General features: G+C 45.2%; 2 protein-coding genes and 1 long non-coding RNA gene across 45 annotated transcripts; 2 read left to right on the plus strand and 1 right to left on the minus strand.

The window, feature by feature from the left end:
• Nucleotides 1-179: 179 nt before the first annotated feature.
• On the minus strand, nt 180-12,045 carry LOC127009719 (DDB1- and CUL4-associated factor 17-like). 14 transcript variants are annotated; one of them, XM_050883089.1, is made up of 12 exons: nt 11,494-11,761; nt 9,391-9,527; nt 8,923-9,066; nt 7,999-8,265; nt 7,125-7,243; nt 6,622-6,792; nt 5,796-5,935; nt 2,843-2,924; nt 2,428-2,571; nt 897-2,099; nt 685-738; nt 180-368 (listed from the first exon to the last, which is right to left on the minus strand). In XM_050883089.1, the coding sequence occupies exons 1-10, from the start codon at nt 11,571-11,573 to the stop codon at nt 1,557-1,559; spliced, it is 1,827 nt and encodes a 608-aa protein (XP_050739046.1). In that variant the 5' UTR covers nt 11,574-11,761; the 3' UTR covers nt 180-368; nt 685-738; nt 897-1,556. The 14 variants fall into 14 exon arrangements, with proteins under 14 accessions (XP_050739046.1, XP_050739043.1, XP_050739038.1 ...); XM_050883086.1 differs by having other exon boundaries at nt 180-526; XM_050883081.1 differs by having other exon boundaries at nt 180-452; nt 611-738.
• LOC127009720 (uncharacterized) lies at nt 11,594-12,751 on the plus strand. 30 transcript variants are annotated; one of them, XR_007762181.1, is made up of 5 exons: nt 11,594-11,718; nt 11,761-12,086; nt 12,135-12,182; nt 12,279-12,368; nt 12,417-12,751. It is a non-coding gene; the product is annotated as an uncharacterized LOC127009720 (long non-coding RNA). The 30 variants fall into 30 exon arrangements; XR_007762183.1 differs by lacking the exon at nt 12,135-12,182 and adding an exon at nt 12,183-12,206; XR_007762185.1 differs by lacking the exon at nt 12,135-12,182 and adding an exon at nt 12,207-12,230.
• Nucleotides 12,752-13,544: 793 nt separating this feature from the next.
• Nucleotides 13,545-18,533, plus strand: LOC127009724 (matrix-remodeling-associated protein 7-like). Its single transcript, XM_050883099.1, has 4 exons — nt 13,545-13,997; nt 15,089-15,313; nt 15,859-15,983; nt 16,293-18,533. Exons 1-4 carry the CDS (start codon nt 13,956-13,958, stop codon nt 16,405-16,407), a joined length of 507 nt encoding a protein of 168 aa, XP_050739056.1. The 5' UTR covers nt 13,545-13,955; the 3' UTR covers nt 16,408-18,533.
• Nucleotides 18,534-18,770: the final 237 nt, after the last annotated feature.

The raw sequence follows: 18,770 nt of genomic DNA on the forward strand, positions 1-18,770 counted from the left end.
CATGAATGATGGCGCCACTATAAACAATTGCCTGTGATATGATGGGCTTGGACTGACCACCAGGCCTAACCAAAAAGGCCCACTGGCACTATAGGCTGGGACATAATAAAAAATAAATAAATAAAGACCTATACCACCACTTAAGTAATTGGACTGACTGGGAAAAATATAGGTGCAGACAACTTGACATTTTTATTGTTCATTTTCATTACGTAAAGTGGAAATGTAAAGTGTGGTTTCTGAAGTGAGCATTTGGTATCGGTTTCACTACGACTGGATTGCCCAAAGTCTCTGTAGAGAAATGTTATGCCCTGAGAAAAAATCCGCCTTCCTTACATAATAGTCCCTAAATATTTAAACTCAGTCACCTCCTCCATTCTCTCCTCTGCTCTAACTCTGTACGGCTTTGCAAAATCAATGACCTGTTCTCTTGCCCTCTCAAATACCATAACCTTTCTCCTCTCACATGCCCTGTCAAATTCATCCACTATCCTTTGCAGTGTCCCCTCATTCACTGCCAACAAACCTCCTCCATTCTCTCCTCTGCTCTAATTCTGTACAGCTTTGCAAAATCAATGACCTGTTCCCTCGCCCTCTCAAATACCATAACCTTTCTCCTCTCACATGCCCTGTCAAACTCATCCACTATCCTCTACAGTGTCCCCTCATTCACTGCCAACAAACCTCCTCCATTCTCTCCTCTGCTCTAATTCTGTACAGCTTTGCAAAATCAATGACCTATTCTCTTGCCCTCCCAAATACCATAACCTTTCTCCTCTCACATGCCCTGTTAAATTTATCCACTATCCTCTACAGTGTCCCCTCATTCACTGCCAACAAACCTCCTCCATTCTCTCCTCTGCTCTAATTCTGTACGGCTTTGCAAAATCAATGACCTGTTCTCTTGCCCTCCCAAATACCATAACCTTACTCCTTCCAGCATTCACTCTCAGCTTTCTCCTTTTGCACAGCCTGTCAAACTTATCATATTGAAGAAAAATATTTGTACGGTACATGCACTTGGGAGTTCACACATCAGTTGAACACGTAATTGTCGTACTGAATAAGGCCCAGTAAAAAAATAATTATGTCTCTAGGAAATCACGTCATTTCAACATATCGTCACCTTTGTAAACAAACCGCCAAAGCCATTATTTTCTACTTTTCAGGAAACCAAAATAAAACTGTCATCATCTCATTTGGTTCAAGTTTTGGACAGAAGAAAAGACCAATTCTAGAACACTCGAACCTTGAATGATGAAGGCAACTATACAAAAATGGGTGTCACATGATGAAAATTTGATGTAGACAAAAACCTGGAAATCGCTGAAAAATGACTGGCAATTATTTTATAAGGGTGACGATATTCAAAATTTGTACGAGTAACTTCAGTGTGGAAAAAATGATGTCCTCAAGAATTCCGGTCATTTCATCATGGCCAAAACTCCCATGAATAAAGTTATGTATGGAGATCAAAGAAGGTACAGAGTAGAAGCCCAGACTGACCTTTTGAGCCTCAACAGCTGACTGACCTGACCTTTACGTTCCCTTCCGTTTCAAGGCGCCCACTCGTCTGTGTCTTCACTCTCACTCACCGAACTCTCTCTCATGCTCCTCTTTCTCTTCTTATTGGTGTTCTTATGTCTGTTCCTGCTCCCTCCTCTTCCTCCTCCTCCTCCTCCTCCTCCTCCTCCTCCTCCTCCTCTTCCTCTTCTTCTTCTTTTCCTTGTGGCTTTCCTTCTGCCTGGACTTTCGTCTCCTTCCCACTCACCGTCACTTTCAAATTCCTGTGATCTTTTCCTCCTCGCATCAACACTTCCGGATCTTCGTGAACTTTTCCGTACTTTCTCCCTCTCACTCACCTCCTCCTTCTCCTCCTCCTCCTCCTCCTTAGAGAAGTCCTCCTTGAGTCTGAACGCAAGGACGGTGTGCTGCGTGCCCTTGTGAGAGACGATGTTGATGGTGTCTCGGTCGATGCTCACACTCAGCCTGTTGGTTTCGATGGACCCCTCCACCAGCACCCCAACCTTCATCTGGTGCAGCAGCTCGTAGGAGAGGCTGTCGTAGAACACAAGCTTCTCCAGCATCGTCGAGTCACACTAGGGAGGAGAGGAAAGGGATTAGTTTCTCACTCTCTAGCTTTTGGGAGTCAGGGAAAATATCAACCAATTTTACCTTACCTTGCCTTACTTTACCTTACCTTATCTTACTCACACTACAGCCCACCCCAATACAACAGCCCTAACACCCAGGCCTGGCTCACCCTGTCCCTTATATTAATAGTAGTAGTAGTAGTAGTAGTAGTATTGAGCCCCTTTCTATTACTTTCTAGAGGTACCCACAACACACATTAGACTCAGAGGTTAACACACAGACACATACAGTCACACACACTACAGCCCACCCTAAGAGACAGCCCTGACTCACCCCATCCCGCCATGCCTCCAGGATAACCAGCACGCGCATGTCCGCCTCCACGTTGAAGGACACCGCCCGGTTGAGGGAGTGGTCCAGACGGTACTTGGTCTTGATGAGGCGGCCAGACCGTGAATACCTGACCTCATCCTTCATCTGGCAACACAACAAAAGATCGGGTTAACCCCTCCGCTGTGATTGACACGGATTTCGCCTTCACTAGGGTAACATATACTCCCAGGTCTTTCTCTCTGAAGAAGAAGAAGAAGAAGAAAATAAAGAGAAAGAAAAAGAAGAGGAAGAGAAAGAAGAAGAAGGTGAAGAGGAAGAAAAAGAAGAGAAAGATGAAGAAAAAGAAAAAGAAAAAGAAGAAGAAGAAGAAGAACAATAATAAGAAGAAGAGTTATGACAAGTCAGACCAACCCACCAATGCAGTGTCCATCTTCTGCGGGTAAGTGAACTCCTCTTCAACCACTCGGCTCCCTCGCCTGCTGTGGATGCCCAGGACTCTGTAAGGCAAGGTAAGGTAAGGTAAGGTAAGGTAAGGTAGGGTTAGGTTAGGTAAAGGAAAGGAAGGGACGGGAAGGGAATCAAAGAGAAGAGAAGGGAAGGGAAGGTAAGGGAAGGGATTTGAAGGGAAGGGAAGAGAAGGTAAGGTAGGGTTAGGTTAGGTAAAGGAAAGGAAGGGACGGGAAGGGAATCAAAGAGAAGAGAAGGGAAGGGAAGGTAAGGGAAGGGATTTGAAGGGAAGGGAAGAGAAGGTAAGGTAGGGTTAGGTTAGGTAAAGGAAGGGACAGGAAGGGAATCAAAGAGAAGAGAAGGGAAGGGAAGGTTAGGTAAGGGAAGGGATTTGAAGGGAAGGGAAGAGAAGGTAAGGTAGGGTTAGGTTAGGTAAAGGAAGGAAAGGGACAGGAAGGGAATCAAAGAGAAGAGAAGGGAAGGGAAGGTTAGGTAAGGGAAGGGATTTGAAGGGAAGGGAAGGTGAGGTAAGGTAGGGTTAGGTTTGGTAAAGGAAGGGAAGGGACGGGAAGGGAATCAAAGAGAAGAGAAGAGAAGGGAAGGGAAGGTTAGGTAAGGGAAGGGATTTGAAGGGAAGGGAAGAGAAGGTGAGGTAAGGTAAGGTAGGGTTAGGTTTGGTAAAGGAAGGAAAGGGACGGGAAGGGAATCAAAGAGAAGAGAAGGGAAGGGAAAGTTAGGTAAGGGAAGGGATTTGAAGGGAAGGGAAGAGAAGGTGAGGTAAGGTAAGGTAGGGTTAGGTTAGGTAAAGGAAGGGAAGGGACAGGAAGGGAATCAAAGAGAAGACAAGGGAAGGGAAGGGAAGGTTAGGTAAGGGAAGGGAAGGGATTTGAAATGAAGGGATGGAAAGAGAAGGGAAGGGAAGGTGAGGTAAGGTAAGGTAGGGTTAGGTTAGGTAAAGGAAGGGAAGGGACGGGAAGGGAATCAAAGAGAAGAGAAGGAAAGGGAAGGTTAGGTAAGGGAAGAGATTTGAAGGGAAGGGGAGGGAAAGGATGGGAAGAGAAGGGAAGGGAAGGTGAGGTAAGGTTAGGTAAGGTAAGGCAAGGGAAGAGATGGGAAGGCAAGGGAAGAGAATGGAAAGGTATTGAAGAGAAGGGGAGGGATGGGAAGAGAAGGGAAAGGAAGGGAAGAGAAGGGAATGGAAAGGTGTTGAAGGGAAGAGAAGGGAAGGGAAGGTGAGGTAAGGGAAGGCAAGGGAAAGGAAGGGAAGGGAGGGGAAGGGAAGGGAATTGAAGGGAAAGGAGGGTGAGGTGAGATAAGGGAAGGGAAGGGAAGGCAAGGGAAGGGAATGGATAGGTATTGAAGGGAAGGGAAGGGATGGGAAGAGAAAGGAAAGGAAAGGAAAGGAAAGGAAGGGAAGGGAAGGGAAGGGAAAAGAAGGGAATTGAAGGGAAGGGAAGAGAAGGGAATTGAAGGGAAGGTGAGGTGAAGTAAGGTTAAAGTAAGGAAGGTTAGGTAAGGGATGGGATGGGAAGGGAAGGGAAGGGAAGGGAAGGGAAGGGAAGATTGTTTTTGGTAAGCTAAGGTCAGGTAGGGTAAGGTAAGGTAAGGTCATCTCTCTCTCTCTCTCTCTCTCTCTCTCTCTCTCTCTCTCTCTCTCTCTCTCTCTCTCTCTGTCAAACATCAATAAATCTTCTCTATATCCATTTTTTCATTGTGTGTGTGTGTGTGTGTGTGTGTGTGTGTGTGTGTGTGTGTGTGTGTGTGTGTGTTTACCTATTTGTATCTACCTATTTGCGGCGTCCAGGGCCTGATCTCAAGCTCAGTCAGTCCTGTCTACCAATCTGTGTTTGTCCAGCTTTTGCTAAGTCCATTCCATGTATCCACACTCCTGTATGGAAAACTGAACTTCTTTAGGTCTTTCAAACAAGTCACTTTCCACAATTTCTTGCTGTGTCCTCTTAGCTGCCTCCTCCTTTCCATCTCGATTAACCCGGTAGCAGCGACGGGCCAAATTTGTGGCTTTACCGTGTAGCAGCGACAGGCCAAATTTGTGGCTTTACCGTGTAGCAGCGACAGGCCAAATTTGTGGCTTTACCGTGTAGCAGCGACGGGCCAAATTTGTGGCTTTACCGTAGTAACAAATTTGTGGCTTTACCGTGTAGCAGCGACAGGCCAAATTTGTGGCTTTACCGTGTAGCAGCGACAGGCCAAATTTGTGGCTTTACAGTGTAGCAGCAACAGGCCAAATTTGTGGCTTTACAGTGTAGCAGCGACGGGCCAAATTTGTGGCTTTACCGTTGAGCAGCTACATGCCAAATTTGTGGATTTACCGTGAAGCATCGACAGGCCAAATTTGTTGTTTTACCGTGTAGCAGCGACAGGCCAAATTTGTGGCTTTACCGTGTAGCAGCGACGGGCCAAATTTGTGGCTTTACCATGTAGCAGCGACAGGCCAAATTTGTGGCTTTACCGTGTAGCAGCGACAGGCCAAATTTGTGGCTTTACCGTGTAGCAGCGACAGGCCAAATTTGTGGCTTTACCGTGTAGCAGCGACAGGCCAAATTTGTGGCTTTACCGTGTAGCAGCGACAGGCCAAATTTGTGGCTTTACCGTGTAGCAGCGACAGGCCAAATTTGTGGCTTTACCGTGTAGCAGCGATGGGCTAAATTTGTGCCATGATTTAAACCCCCCAAAATAGATGATACATAAACTGACCACAAATGCTTCGATATATATTATGAAATGGTTTGTGTGAGTGATGATTTTTTTCTCATTTTTTTCTCGCTAAGAGGGACAATTAAGAAACATGATCCCCACTGTTTACGGGTTAAATCACTTCTATCCAACACTTCCATTCCACTCGTAATCCTATACAATGCTATCAGGTGTGTGTGTGTGTGTGTGTGTGTTTGTGTGCTGACCGTAGTTCCTTGAGGCGTGTGTGGATCACTCTGCTGCTGTCGTCAGGGTGGAACATGAGGAAGTCTGGGTCCAGGTGATCGTTGCCGTCACACGACACACGGCCGTTATCCAGCACCTCCCCGCTGGTCATGTCCCGCACCTGGCACAGAGGCGTCAACAAAAATATTCTTAGTGCGATGTTGGAAAAAAAAAAACATAGCAGTGATGGAGAATATGAAAGAATAAGACATAGCAAGGCATTTTGGTGGGTGTGATTTGGTGATGGCAAGAATATTACTTTACTTTCCTTTACACACACACACACACACACACACACACACACAATGGGGAGTTACTACTACGAGAAGGAAGACACACCAGCAACACACGAGGACACAGTAAAAAATTGAGGAAAGGAAGATGCTCGAGAGACATAAAGAAATATAGCTTCCCGCAAAGACACACAGAGGTTTGGAACGGACTAAGTGAGGATGTAGTATCAGCAAAGAGTGTGCATAACTTTAAGGAAAAACTGGATAAGTACAGACATGGAGACGGGACCACACGAGCGTAAGCCCAGGCCCTGTAAAATTAAAACTAGGTAAATACACACACACACACACACACACACACACACATGCACAGTCTGAAAGATAAAAGCCTGAAGGATAAAAAATAGTACAGTTTCCCATACAGAAGTGTAGATGAGTGTAATGGTCTAAAGGAGGAGATTGTAAAGGCAGGAGTGTCCAGCAAATGAAGATCTTGGAAAACTAGAGACAAATAGACAAGACTATCCCACTTTAGCTCAGGCCCTGGAGATCACAAATAGGTAAACACACACACCTCCAGCACAGTGTCCGAGACTGCCCTGATGTAGGTCCATGGGCAAGCGCCAAGGCCTAGTATGTCAAGGTGGGCGTGGGTGTGGAAGAGCAGGGGGGGCGCCACCCTGACCCTGTGTACCGGCTGGACCTCCAACGCCTCGTCTACCTTCTCCTCCCTCGCCACACACCCCTGAAGGAATGATGATGTAGCATAAAAGAAATAAAATATGAAGCTCCAATACTAACCTCAATGATCTCCACAGCACTGTAGATCAGATTATAGCAAGAAGGGAAGGAAATATTGACCCATTTTTCTGCCTCTATCTTGCTATATGTGTTTCTTTAACTGACTCAAAACACTCAAACGAACCCCAAAAAATAGGAAATTGACGAAGAAAACAACGGAAACTGGAATTACGTGGCAAGAGGAAAGATATATTGACCCTTTCTGCTTTTGTCTCGCTCTCTAGAAGTAGTAATAATAATAATAATAAAAATAAGAAGTGAGGGTCCTATACTAACCTCAATGATCTCCTCAGCACTGTAGATCAGACTGTGACTCTTCTCCGTCATGACCAGCAAGAGGCCGTCGTGGATCTCGGCATTACGGAGCTTCCCGAACTCCTCCCGGTGCTCCTTGCCTGGCGACGAAGAAGGAGAGTGAAGAAAACAGAGACAATTGACCCCTTGACTGCGGATTTCCTACAGTCAGACCTCACCAAGCTACAGGAATGGAACAAAAAGTGGCTGCTACAATTCAATGAAGAAAAATGTAGTCCTGCACCTTGGGAGGGGATATCCAGCACACCAATACCACATGGGAAACATTCCACTATCCACCACAGGGGCAGAGAAAGACCTGGGAGTATGTGTTACCAGGCTACCAGTGAAGGCCAAATCCGTGACAATCGCAGCGGACGGGTTAAAAGACTGTTAAATTAGTTAGGCCGAGAACTCCTTGCCTGGGGACATAGAATTGGATAGTGTGAGGAAAAGAGAGGTAAAGTAAAGGACTGTTAAATTAGTAAGGAACTAAATTAGTGGAACCTGAAGAAGTGCTTAACTAATAACTAACTAAAAATAAGGATAAAAAAAAAGTATATTCCCTTGACATCCACTCACTGGGGAAGACTCTACTCTCAATGCCAAACGTGAGGAACCTATAGAAGTGCTTAAGTCACAGGCAGGAGAAGGAAATACATGAGATAACTAACTAAAAAAATGGATTAAAAATGTATATTCCCTTGACATTCACTCACTGGGGAAGACTCCACTCTCAATGCCAAACGTGAGGAGCCTATAGAAGTGCTTAAGTCACAGGCAGGAGAAGGAAATACATGAAATAACTAACTAAAAAAATGGATAAAATATGTATATTCCCTTGAGACAAACTCACTTGGGAAGACTCCACTCTCAATGTCAAAGGTGGCGAGGTGCTTGAAGGGATGCATCTTGTACGTGTGGAACCTGTAGAAGTGCTCGGTGGTGTCTGGGTGGTGGAGGCGATGGGACTTGACCACCAGGATGTCCCCCACATAGTTGATGGCGAGGGAGCTGGTGGGTGAGGCGCCAAGGTTAATGCTGTTGTACACCTGACCCGTGTCCAGGTTGTGTCGGGTCAGCACACTGCCCTTCCTCAGCCCTATCAACACAGGCTGGTACTCTGGAACAAGACAAACACATGCAGTAGTAGTAGTAGTAGTAGTAGTAGTAGTAGTAGTAGTAGTACATAGTAGCAACAGTGTGGTCATCGAGTACTAAGTTGAATATAAGGAAATTAGAGAGGATTTGGAGGGCAGCAAAAAAGTGGGTTCCAGGACTAAGAGACTTAACATACAAAGAGAGATTGAGGCAGTTGAACTTACAAACACTGGGACAGAGGAGGGAGAGAGGAGATCTGACTGCAGTGTATAGGGTGCTGAGTGGGATGGAAAAAGTGGACAAGGAAGATCTAACAACATGGGACACTAGTGATTCAGGAGGCCATGGAAGGAAGATGAAAAGGAAGCCTGGAGAAGAGACATTAACCCCATGACTGAGGACTTCCTACCAGAAGACATCACCAAGCTACAGGAATGGGACAAAAAGTGGCTGCTACAATTCAATGAAGAAAAATGTAAAGTCCTGCACCTTGGGAGGGGATATCCAGCATACCAAAACCACATGGGAAACACTCCACTATCCACCACAGAGGCAGAAAAAGACCTGAGAGTATGTGTTACCAGGCTACCAGAGAAAGCCAGATCCCTGACAATCACAGCAGACGGGTTAAATACACACACACACACACACACACACACACACACACACACACACACACCTCTCTGGGGTATGGAGGACCGGTAAACAGGATCGGGAATCTCGTATATGTCCAGTTCCTTGAGGCGCGGGAAGATGCTGGTGGTGTACATGGTCATGAGCCGCCCGTCACCAAGGATCCTTTTCATCACATAATGAGGGGGTGCTGGCAGGGGAGAGAAGAGGAGGTTCGTAAGCACATAAGGTCATAGTTATGCTGATGGTAAGATTTTTTTCCCCATATGCTTGACCCTTTATAAGCTTAAACACCCACATATGACAAGGCAACAAAATAAAAATATGCTCAGAAGAATTAACTAACAAAATGATAACTATGGCATTGACAAACACAAGTGACAGCTAGCTAAGGACATGCTTGTGGCTGAGGGCTGAGCTAGACAAGGCTGGCTGGACGCTGTATCTCCCACCTCAAAAAAAAGATTCAGAAAAATAAACAAAATAATAAACATGGGCTGGCTGGCGGCTGTACCATTGGGCTGGTCAGCGACGGTCAACCACAGAAGGTCTCCACTCAGCTCCAGCAGGGAATTTTGCCTCGTCTGCAGGATCTTGACCCACTTCCTCCTGGGCCCAAAGGCTGTGTATCGGAAGGCCTGCATGCTGGTCCTGGTCCCGGAAGAAAAAATATATTCATGCCTATTCTGACCACTCCTGTCAGTGCTCATAACATATAACTAACTAACAAGGAGCATACGCAAGGAGGCACGTCACTTCACTCCACCCCAGACAGTCTACCCATATATAACCATCAGAATTTATTAGGTGCTACGTTAGTTTGCAATCTAACCGGATGTTTCTACTTCAGCGTGCAGCCTACCACCACATTTACAATTCAGCGTGCAGTCTACCACCATATTTACAATTCAGCGTGCAGTCTACCACCATATTTACAATTCAGCGTGCAGTCTACCACCATATTTACAATTCAGCGTGCAGTCTACCCCCTTACAGGAACCATATATTGCAGGATAATGAAACCCAAGCTGAATGGTGCTGATTAAAGGTTTTATTATTATATGACACCAATGAAAATCATCAAAACATGACTATAAAAATGCTAAATAGCATATCAAAGTTAAAAATACAGTATTCACGGGTATTTCCAGCACAAACAAGAACACCAGTTCTAAAATTTCACACAAATTCAGTTTGCAATTTAATTTGTTGTTGATGTTCGTATGATGGAAAATGTGTTGCTTTCCTTCCCGAACAGACCACGAAGTTTGGCACCCTTTCAAGGACAGCCAAGTACAGGCCGGAATTCTCCACCTCTATCACACTTGTTCTTCTTGCATAACACTACCACATCGTTGATGGTGCTTGTGGTGTGTCCAGAAGATGGCTTTCTCATAGAATTGAAACTGCTGTTTCCTCCATGAAAATGACACATCTGTAGAAGTCTTTTGACAGCATTGCAGTAACTGTTAGCAGAATGAGTTGAGCTGATGCAATCAGTTTCAAGACACGGAGGATAATGGTGTGGGTGTTCACTGACTGTCCCTTTATATAGACCAGTCAGGAGCACTCAGGTAACATGAAGTAATGAACTGACAGTGGTCAGGTCATTAATCTGGTCAAGCTAAGGTCTCCGGAGACAGGTTAGGTCATTCAGGTGTCAGGTGAGGAGCACTCAGGTAACAATACAACATCAGATGAGGTCTCAGGAGACAGGTCAGACCGGTAGACTGCACGCTAAAGTAGCACCACACTTGTTGCATACCGGGGTAGACTGTTACAAATACTGCGGTAGACTACATACTAAAGTAGCACCATTTATTGATAGTGACCCAAGCAAGAGTAAAGTGTTATGCCCAGATTCATCATCACCATTGCATGGAATATTAGAATGTATTCGTAAATAAGGCAATGTGTGTGTGTTTAGTGGGAATAATTAGAAGAACTTTTGTTTCATTGGATTCTGAAATATTTAAATCCTTGTTTAAGGCACTGGTAAGACCACACATTGAATACGCCAACCAAGTATGGAGTCCTTACTTGGTGAAAGACATTGAAATTGTGGAAAACGTTCAGCGAAGGGCTACTAGGATGGTGCCTGAACTCAAGGGACTTTCCTACGAAGAGAGACTGAGGAAGCTGAGACTGCCCACACTGGCATATAGAAGAGCAAGGGGAGATCTAATTGAGGCCTATAAGATACTCACTGGGAAATATGATGATGCATGTACCAGAGGAATATTGAAACTTAGAGAAGAAAGCAGGAGTAGGGGAAATTCATTGAAACTGTTTAAGTCAAGATCACGGTTGGATGTAAGGAAGTATGCTTTCCCAAGTAGAGTAGTGAATAATTGGAATCAACTGCCTGAGTGGGTGGTGACGGCAACAACAGTGATTCAGTTTGAATCCAGACTCGATAAATTCTGGGCTAACCAAGATTTGAAATATAATTACAAGGCTCAAATCGTCCACCACACACTGCCACAAGTTGTTAACGTAGATCTGGAGTCACAGGCGTAAGCCTCTTCCAGGAGGTCTTCTGTAAGTATCTGTAAGTATCTGTAAGTGTATGTGTGAGTGTGTGTGTGTGTGTGTGTGTGTGTGTGTGTGTGCTCACCAGGCAGGACAAGGCACTCCATATTCCCTGCGGAGTAATTCGTGCAGGGCGGTCCTTCTCATTTTCCTCAGGTATCTCATCTTGTTAGGACAAAGGTAGACTGGGCAGGCTGTCAAGGAAGGCTGGTACAGACTGTCAAGGGTAGGTCAATACAGGTTGTCAAGGTGGGCTGGTACAACTGTCAAGGGTAGGTCAGTACAGGCTGTCAAGGGTAGGTCGGTGCAGGTTGTCAAGGTGCTACAGGCTGTCGAGGGTAGATCAGTACAGGCTGTCAAGGGTAGGTCGGTGCAGGTTGTCAAGGTGCTACAGGCTGTCGAGGGTAGGTCAGTACAGGCTGTCAAGGGTAGGTCAGTACAGGCTGTCAAGGGTAGGTCAGTACAGGCTGTCAAGGGTAGGTCGGTGCAGGTTGTCAAGGTGCTACAGGCTGTCGAGGGTAGATCAGTACAGGCTGTCAAGGGTAGGTCGGTGCAGGTTGTCAAGGTGCTACAGGCTGTCAAGGGTAGATCAGTACAGGCTGTCAAGGGTAGGTCGGTGCAGGTTGTCAAGGTGCTACAGGCTGTCGAGGGTAGATCAGTACAGGCTGTCAAGGGTAGGTCGGTACAGGTTGTCAAGGGTAGGTCGGTGCAGGTTGTCAAGGGTAGATCAGTACAGGCTGTCAAGGGTAGATCAGTACAGGCTGTCAAGGGTAGGTCAGTACAGGCTGTCAAGGGTAGGTCAGTACAGGCTGTCAAGGGTAGGTCAGTACAGGCTGTCAAGGGTAGGTCGGTGCAGGTTGTCAAGGGTAGGTCGGTGCAGGTTGTCAAGGTGCTACAGGCTGTCGAGGGTAGATCAGTACAGGCTGTCGAGGGTAGATCAGTACAGGCTGTCAAGGGTAGGTCAGTACAGGCTGTCGAGGGTAGATCAGTACAGGCTGTCAAGGGTAGGTCGGTGCAGGTTGTCAAGGTGCTACAGGCTGTCAAGGGTAGATCAGTACAGGCTGTCAAGGGTAGGTCGGTACAGGCTGTCAAGGGTAGGTCGGTGCAGGTTGTCAAGGCGTGCTAACCCAAACAAGGGCTCGCATCTCGACAGCACGGCCCTTGACAGCCCTTTTCTGGTGTCTCCTGGCGTGGCCCTCCCTCCTGTGGCACTGTTATGGCGTCACTGTGCCTTGTATCACTGTATTTAAGTAGAAAATAATGGTGAAATAATGATGCTGGGGATGGGAGGCGGACAGCGTGCCTCCTCCTCTTCCTCTTCTTCTTTTTGACAAGCTTTTGGGTTACCATGTTTTGTTTTTGTTTGCTTATTATTCTCTCATTTTCTTATTTTTTTCCCTTTTTTATCTTCTTTCTAATTAATATCTTCTTATCTTCTCCCTTTCTTCTTATTTCCTTCCTTCCTTTCTTCTTCCTTTTATCTCCTCCTTCACATCTTAATTATCTTCTTCCTTTTATCTCCTCCTTCACATTCTTCATCATCTGTCTCGTCCTTTTCATCTCCCTCATTCCTTCTTTTCTGTGTATACCTTTTCCATGTTTTGTTTCTCTATACACGACTTTATCATATCATTTAGTTTCCTTTCCTTTGTGTTTTATTCAGGTTTAATTATTAATGGTTCACGGTGATGGTTTTGTGATGTTATAATGGCATATGTGAAGTCCTCTCAGCATCTTTTTCATCTCATTTATCTCTTTCTTGATTGATGGAGATAAAGGAGATGAGAGGACGTCTTCCATTGTATCTTTAGTTTCATGGTGCTACCTGATTGATTGATTGATAGTTTATTGTTGCAGGTAAACAACAAGGGAGAAGGGAGGAACATGCCATCTACACATGTATTAATAGTTGTATAATCACACTCTGTCCTGCCTGGGGGTTGGGATGGCATGTTCCTATCAATCAATCAATCAATATGCCATAATATAATCTTCTTCATCTCCTTTAATTCTTCTTCTTCACGTTCTTCGTTATCATCTGTCTCTTTCATCTCTTCTTTTCTCTCCTCTCTTTATTCATGTTTTGTTTAAGAGGAAAATTATTATAAGACTACGTAGCATTGTTGTTAGGTTGCCATGACAACGGGAGGCTGCATCTGTGTGTGTCTCTGTTGTGCTGTGTCGGTGTTGCGTAAGGGAAACTTCGGGAGGAGCAACACAGCCTAACTGGCCCCCTAAAACACCTCAGAAGAAGAAGAACAAACAGCATAGGCCTAAATTACACGGCCTATACATCCCGCCCTTGAAGACGAAAACGAGGAGGAGGAGGAGGAGGAGAGAGATAAAAGGGTGTTGTGTGCGTGACCCCAAAGCACTGAAGGAAAAGGAGACGAGGAGAAGGAGGAGGCCATCACTGGGGTCTTGAGGAGGAGGAGAGAGATAAAGGGGCGTTGTGTGTGTGACCCCAAAGCACTGAAGAAGAAGAAGAGGAGGAGGAGGAGGGGCCATCACTGTGGTCTTTAGGGGGAAGGGTCCTGAGCGAGGGCCATGGAGGAGCCCTTGGGGTACAGCAACTCCCAGACGTGGCAGGTGGGTGGCCGCGCCTGTACACTGGGAGGCACTAGGCAAGACTTAGTTTAGGGTATCTAGGCAAACACCGTCCGGCAAATCTTAAGAATAGAGGCTCTTAGTGGGTGCACATTTTAGGGCACGGTGTTGTGGTAATTACAAAATTTCTAGCGCATACGACAGGGTTTCGACAAGCGGACAGGCGTGTTTATGTCACAAGGGGTGTATTTTTCCGCGCAGGCTCTTCCCTTTCATCACCCCGGAGCTCGCAGTCTCATCGCCCATCGACTTAGAAGAAATCGTGAGGCCAGCGTGGAAAAATACACTCCTTGTAACATAAACACGCCTGTCCGCTTGTCAAAACCCTGTCGTACATGCTAGAAATGTTGTAATTACCACAACACCATGTTAGGGCACACCCACTAGGAGCCGCTATTCTTAAGATTTACCCAATTCTTGGTAACAATGCAGGCCTGGGTGATCTAATTAAATTTACTGCAATTATTTATCTAACAATTGCAACCCAACAATACCCCCTTTAGACCCCCAATATTTTGTTCCAACCAAACAAAATCTAACATAACCTCCTACTGGAGCCCCATTATTAATCTAGCCAAACAAGATCCAATTTAACCTCCTAGAGAAGGGTCTGGCATCCCCATCCATAGCACTGTCATATCTTCATTTATAATTTCTAAGTATTGCTTTAAATACATAAACTGTGTGTTCAGTTTCATTCATCTCCTGCATGCAGACTTGCCCGAAGGAACCCCCAAGCTTGGCGTTGTAGGGTGGGCGAGGCAACGCACCCCACAAGGTTTGCCCCCAGTAATTGATTTAGTGATTGTTACATTCATGCGCAGGTTCCGTTATATGTAAACCATTTCTTGCTTTCTTTATTGAGAACTTGAACTTTTTCCTTTTTAACCAGTCAGGAAGACATGTAAGGAGGTCTCCTAACTTATGCACCTCTTCCAATACCTTTTCTATAGAAGCTAAGGGCAGGGACATCAGCTTTCAGAGAGGGACAGGAGCACAGAGGGAGACTCCCATGCGATCAACTATTTCACAAGTTTTTTTATGATAATGTCTTTTTTTATCTTCCCCATCAGGCGTGGTTCGAGTCCTACCAGGTGCTGTGGAACAACACATCGCTGATCTTCGTGGCCTCAGTGGGCGTGTCGCTGGCGGTGGTGGTGGTCAGCTGGGTCATGGGGCGCGCCGGCTCCATACGGCACTCCCCCCGCACACAGGGGGGTAAAGATAATTCACCGAAGGAAGGCACAGAGGAAGAGGACTCAGAGAAAAATGAGGACAAGTTTGACCAGGAAAAAAAGGTAGTAATAGTAGTAGTAGTCCTCAGTTTGGGGCTAAGGCTTTGCAATGGCTCCTCATCAGTGTTGGGTCTAGTCTGGCAAATGCTCTTATGTCTGGGTTGCCACACTGTTTCTTTAGTTTTTTATCCCTTGTCAATTCCACACACGATATGACCTCCACAAATCCATTTCCTAACCTCTCCGCTGCGATTGGCATGGATTTGACTTCTACTGGTAGCTGCAACAATTTCGGTCCCAGAAATTTTGGATAAGGGATTCTCAGCCTGTAATAATAATAATAATAATAATAATAATAATAATAATAATACAGTCGCCCCTCAAATAGTACGGTTCCCAATAGTTCGGTTTCGGTTTTATACGGATTGTCATAGAAGATCTTTTTAGGATTTTTCAATTTCCTGCTCATCGGGAAATTCAAAAATCCTAAAAAAATCTATGGAAATCTACATAAAACCAAAACCGAACTATTGGAAACCGTACTATTTGAGGGATGACTGTAATAATAATAATAAAAATAATAATAATAATAATAATAATATCAACAGGACGTGGACAGGGTGATCAAGTACGCTCAGCACCTGCCGGGGGAGCTGAAGAAGGCCCACCAGCGCTCCCTGGAGAAGACCATCGAGACGGACATGAGCGAGGACCAGAGACGAGCCGAGAGGGAGTGAGTGTGCATGTGGCGTACATTTTATGGTTATATATATTATTCCTCTTTTTCTCCCTTATTTCCTTTCTCGTTTTTTGTTTTTTCTTCTACTTCTTTGTCTTCTTCTTCTTCTGCTCTCTATTTTTACATCCAAAGCTGCATCCTGCTACTTATACAGGTAATAGCAATGGTACAGATATGTCGGCGATAATGATAGCAAAAAAATAAAGAAATAGTGCAGATAAAATAATAAGGAAATAAAGAGATGTAGGTGCTGGCAAAGAAAACATGTATAGTGACTGATGTGTTTCTTTACCACTGTCGCAGAGCCCAGTCACAGCAGCTGGCAGCCATCTTCAAGCTCATGCAGGAACAGGAGGAGAAATTCGGGGAAACAACAATGGACGAAATCAAGGACCAAATGAAGCTGTACTGTGGCTAGCCCAACCTCGTCCTGCCCTCTAGCCAAGCCGTAACCCAGCCCAAACTAGCCCACTCCTGTTCTCTCTAGCCAAGCCCAGTTCTGTCCTCTCTCTCCCAGCCCAATCTAGCCCAGTTCTGACCTCTCTCCCGCCCATCCTAGCCCAGTCCTGTCCTCTCTCTCCCAGCCCAGCCCAACCTAGCCCAGTTCTGTTCTCTCTCTCCCAGCCCAGCCCAATCTAGCCCAGTCCTGTCCTCCCTCTCCCAGCCCAGCCCAACCTAGCCCAGTCCTGTTCTCTCTCCCAGCCCAGTCCTGTCCTCTCTCCCAGCCCAGCCCAACCTAATCCAGTCCTGTCCTTTCTAGCCTAGCCCAGCCAAGCCCAACCCAACCTAGCTCAGCCCAAGCCAGTCCAGTCTATTCATCCCATCCCATACCAGCCCATTTTAACCCACACCACTTCAGCCCAAATTAGCCCAGCATTCAGCCCTTCTCTGTGCCATAACCACTACCAAAGAGATGTAACAATACCCATTTAACTCACTCTCAGTCACCCAACAGTTAAATATTCTAATGGCTTTCAGGACTAACCATACTGCTCAACAATTCACGAAGGTATTATGACAACCAGAGTGACTCAAGTACATCAAGTGTCTGGTACATGAACTGGGTTGATGTAATGTGTGAGTGTGTGCAACAGTTTGTAGGAATATCAGTGATTCTTGTCCACCAAACTCACTGTCATAAAGCTGTACATTGGAAACTTAGGAGTGAAAATTTGTCTGTTGGGTTATGACGTTTGGTAAGGCTGGTGATGAAATAATGTGTGAGTGTGTGTAAGAGTTTGTAGGAATAGCAGTGATTCTTGTACACCAAACTCACTGTCATAAAGCTGTACATTGTAGGGTTATCAGGCTTGCTAATGGTCAACACATATCATTGCTTGTAGGTAAGTGCATTATTGGCTGTGGGTGGGTGGGTGTCCAGCCCCCACAGCCACCTTTTCTAGTCCTACAACTTATCTTCCGGGAACAGTGATTGTCTTTCTCCCAACATGTATTATTTCTGTGCAAATAGTAATTATTGCTTAATTGATGCATCAGAATACATATCTGGAACACAAGTATGATGAATGAAAGGAACTGAGGTTAAATGTGTCATACTAATCTGTAATGCTGAAGTAGCTCTTGTGTAGAATATCGGTGTGCCAAGCCTGAAGGGTCCTAAGCCTAGATGACGCTAGTGCTGGCCAGCCTGTAGCACAGTTTGATATAGAGAACCACACTGTAGTATGAGAAACTTTTAAGAAACTACAAAGTGACAATATTCGAGGGGAACAAAAAATGTTTACTAATCAGTGATAAGTTCTTTCCATATGCAATGATTAGTGGGACCAATTTAGAAGTAATTTTTGAAATATTGCCACTTAAAACAAACAAAAAGCATGTCACGGATAATTGAGGAGCACTGATGTGAAGGTCAAATGAACACAGAGAATGGTGGAAGAATGGCTCTTGTGATATATATATAAATAGCAGTAAGTAGTCGGTAATAATGGTGAAGCTGAGGCAAAACTAAATGGTTTGGTATAAGTAAATGCTTGCCAGAACAAGTCACTGGGTCAGTAGACTTGGCAGAAGTGGCCTGCAGGGAACACAAGTAGTGGCCCTGCAGTGTCCAGGTGAGCCAAGGGGACCACCTGTATCTAGGTGGATACATAGTACAGCTTCTTACCTGTGTAGTCCTCACCAGAGGCAAAGTACTTTGGCCCTCAGGTTGTGGTGCCAAACTAGTCGTGTGAAGCACTAGAAATTTCCTTGCCTTGTGGTTTTCCTTCTTGAGAGCAAAGCAATGACATGTTCTTACTTTGAGATGCTGCAGCACAGGGTAGGGATAAACAACATTGTTCTTCGTCCCAGCAGTCCATAGTACTTCAGATTGAAACCATACAGTTTCTTTAGAATACTTGTATAAGTACTTAGCTTCAAATGTACTGATCAGCTCTAGGCATTGAACTGAGCAACCCATTTCTGTGGCTAATACACTTTCAGGTTGTTGAATCTTACTATCTGGTGCTCCCTACCTCATCATTGTGAGATATTTGATGAAAATGGTATCAAACAATTAGCAAAATAAAGTGTTTCATTAGTCACTGTTTATTACTACCCTAATGACATCACATACTCCTCAAGAGGGACTGGCTCAGGTCTGGTGGAAGGTTGCTCCATTTTTAGATGAAGTCACTCCACAACAACCACGAAAAATACTCTTAAAATGTTAAAAATGTGAAACTAGCATTCATTCATTAGTCTGGAGGTGTTAACATAATGAAGGACTTTAAGAAAGTTCACACATGATTTTTCCAGCGTTATCCCTGAAGACAAGGG

Source organism: Eriocheir sinensis, chromosome 41 (genome assembly GCF_024679095.1).
Source record: "Eriocheir sinensis breed Jianghai 21 chromosome 41, ASM2467909v1, whole genome shotgun sequence".
Taxonomy (NCBI): domain Eukaryota; kingdom Metazoa; phylum Arthropoda; class Malacostraca; order Decapoda; family Varunidae; genus Eriocheir; species Eriocheir sinensis.

Coding starts and splice junctions, on each gene's coding strand:
- LOC127009719 (XM_050883082.1), bottom strand. CDS start 11,573: ATGAGATACCTGAGGAAAATGAGAAGGACCGCCCTGCACGAATTACTC. Junction 9,528..11,493: donor GGAGTGCCTTGTCCTGCCTG/GTGAGCACACAC, acceptor TTCCGGGACCAG/GACCAGCATGCAGGCCTTCC. Junction 8,266..8,922: donor GTCCTCCATACCCCAGAGAG/GTGTGTGTGTGT, acceptor GTCTTGTTCCAG/AGTACCAGCCTGTGTTGATA.
- LOC127009724 (XM_050883099.1), top strand. CDS start 13,956: ATGGAGGAGCCCTTGGGGTACAGCAACTCCCAGACGTGGCAG. Junction 13,998..15,088: donor GCAACTCCCAGACGTGGCAG/GTGGGTGGCCGC, acceptor CTTCCCCATCAG/GCGTGGTTCGAGTCCTACCA. Junction 15,984..16,292: donor CAGAGACGAGCCGAGAGGGA/GTGAGTGTGCAT, acceptor CCACTGTCGCAG/AGCCCAGTCACAGCAGCTGG.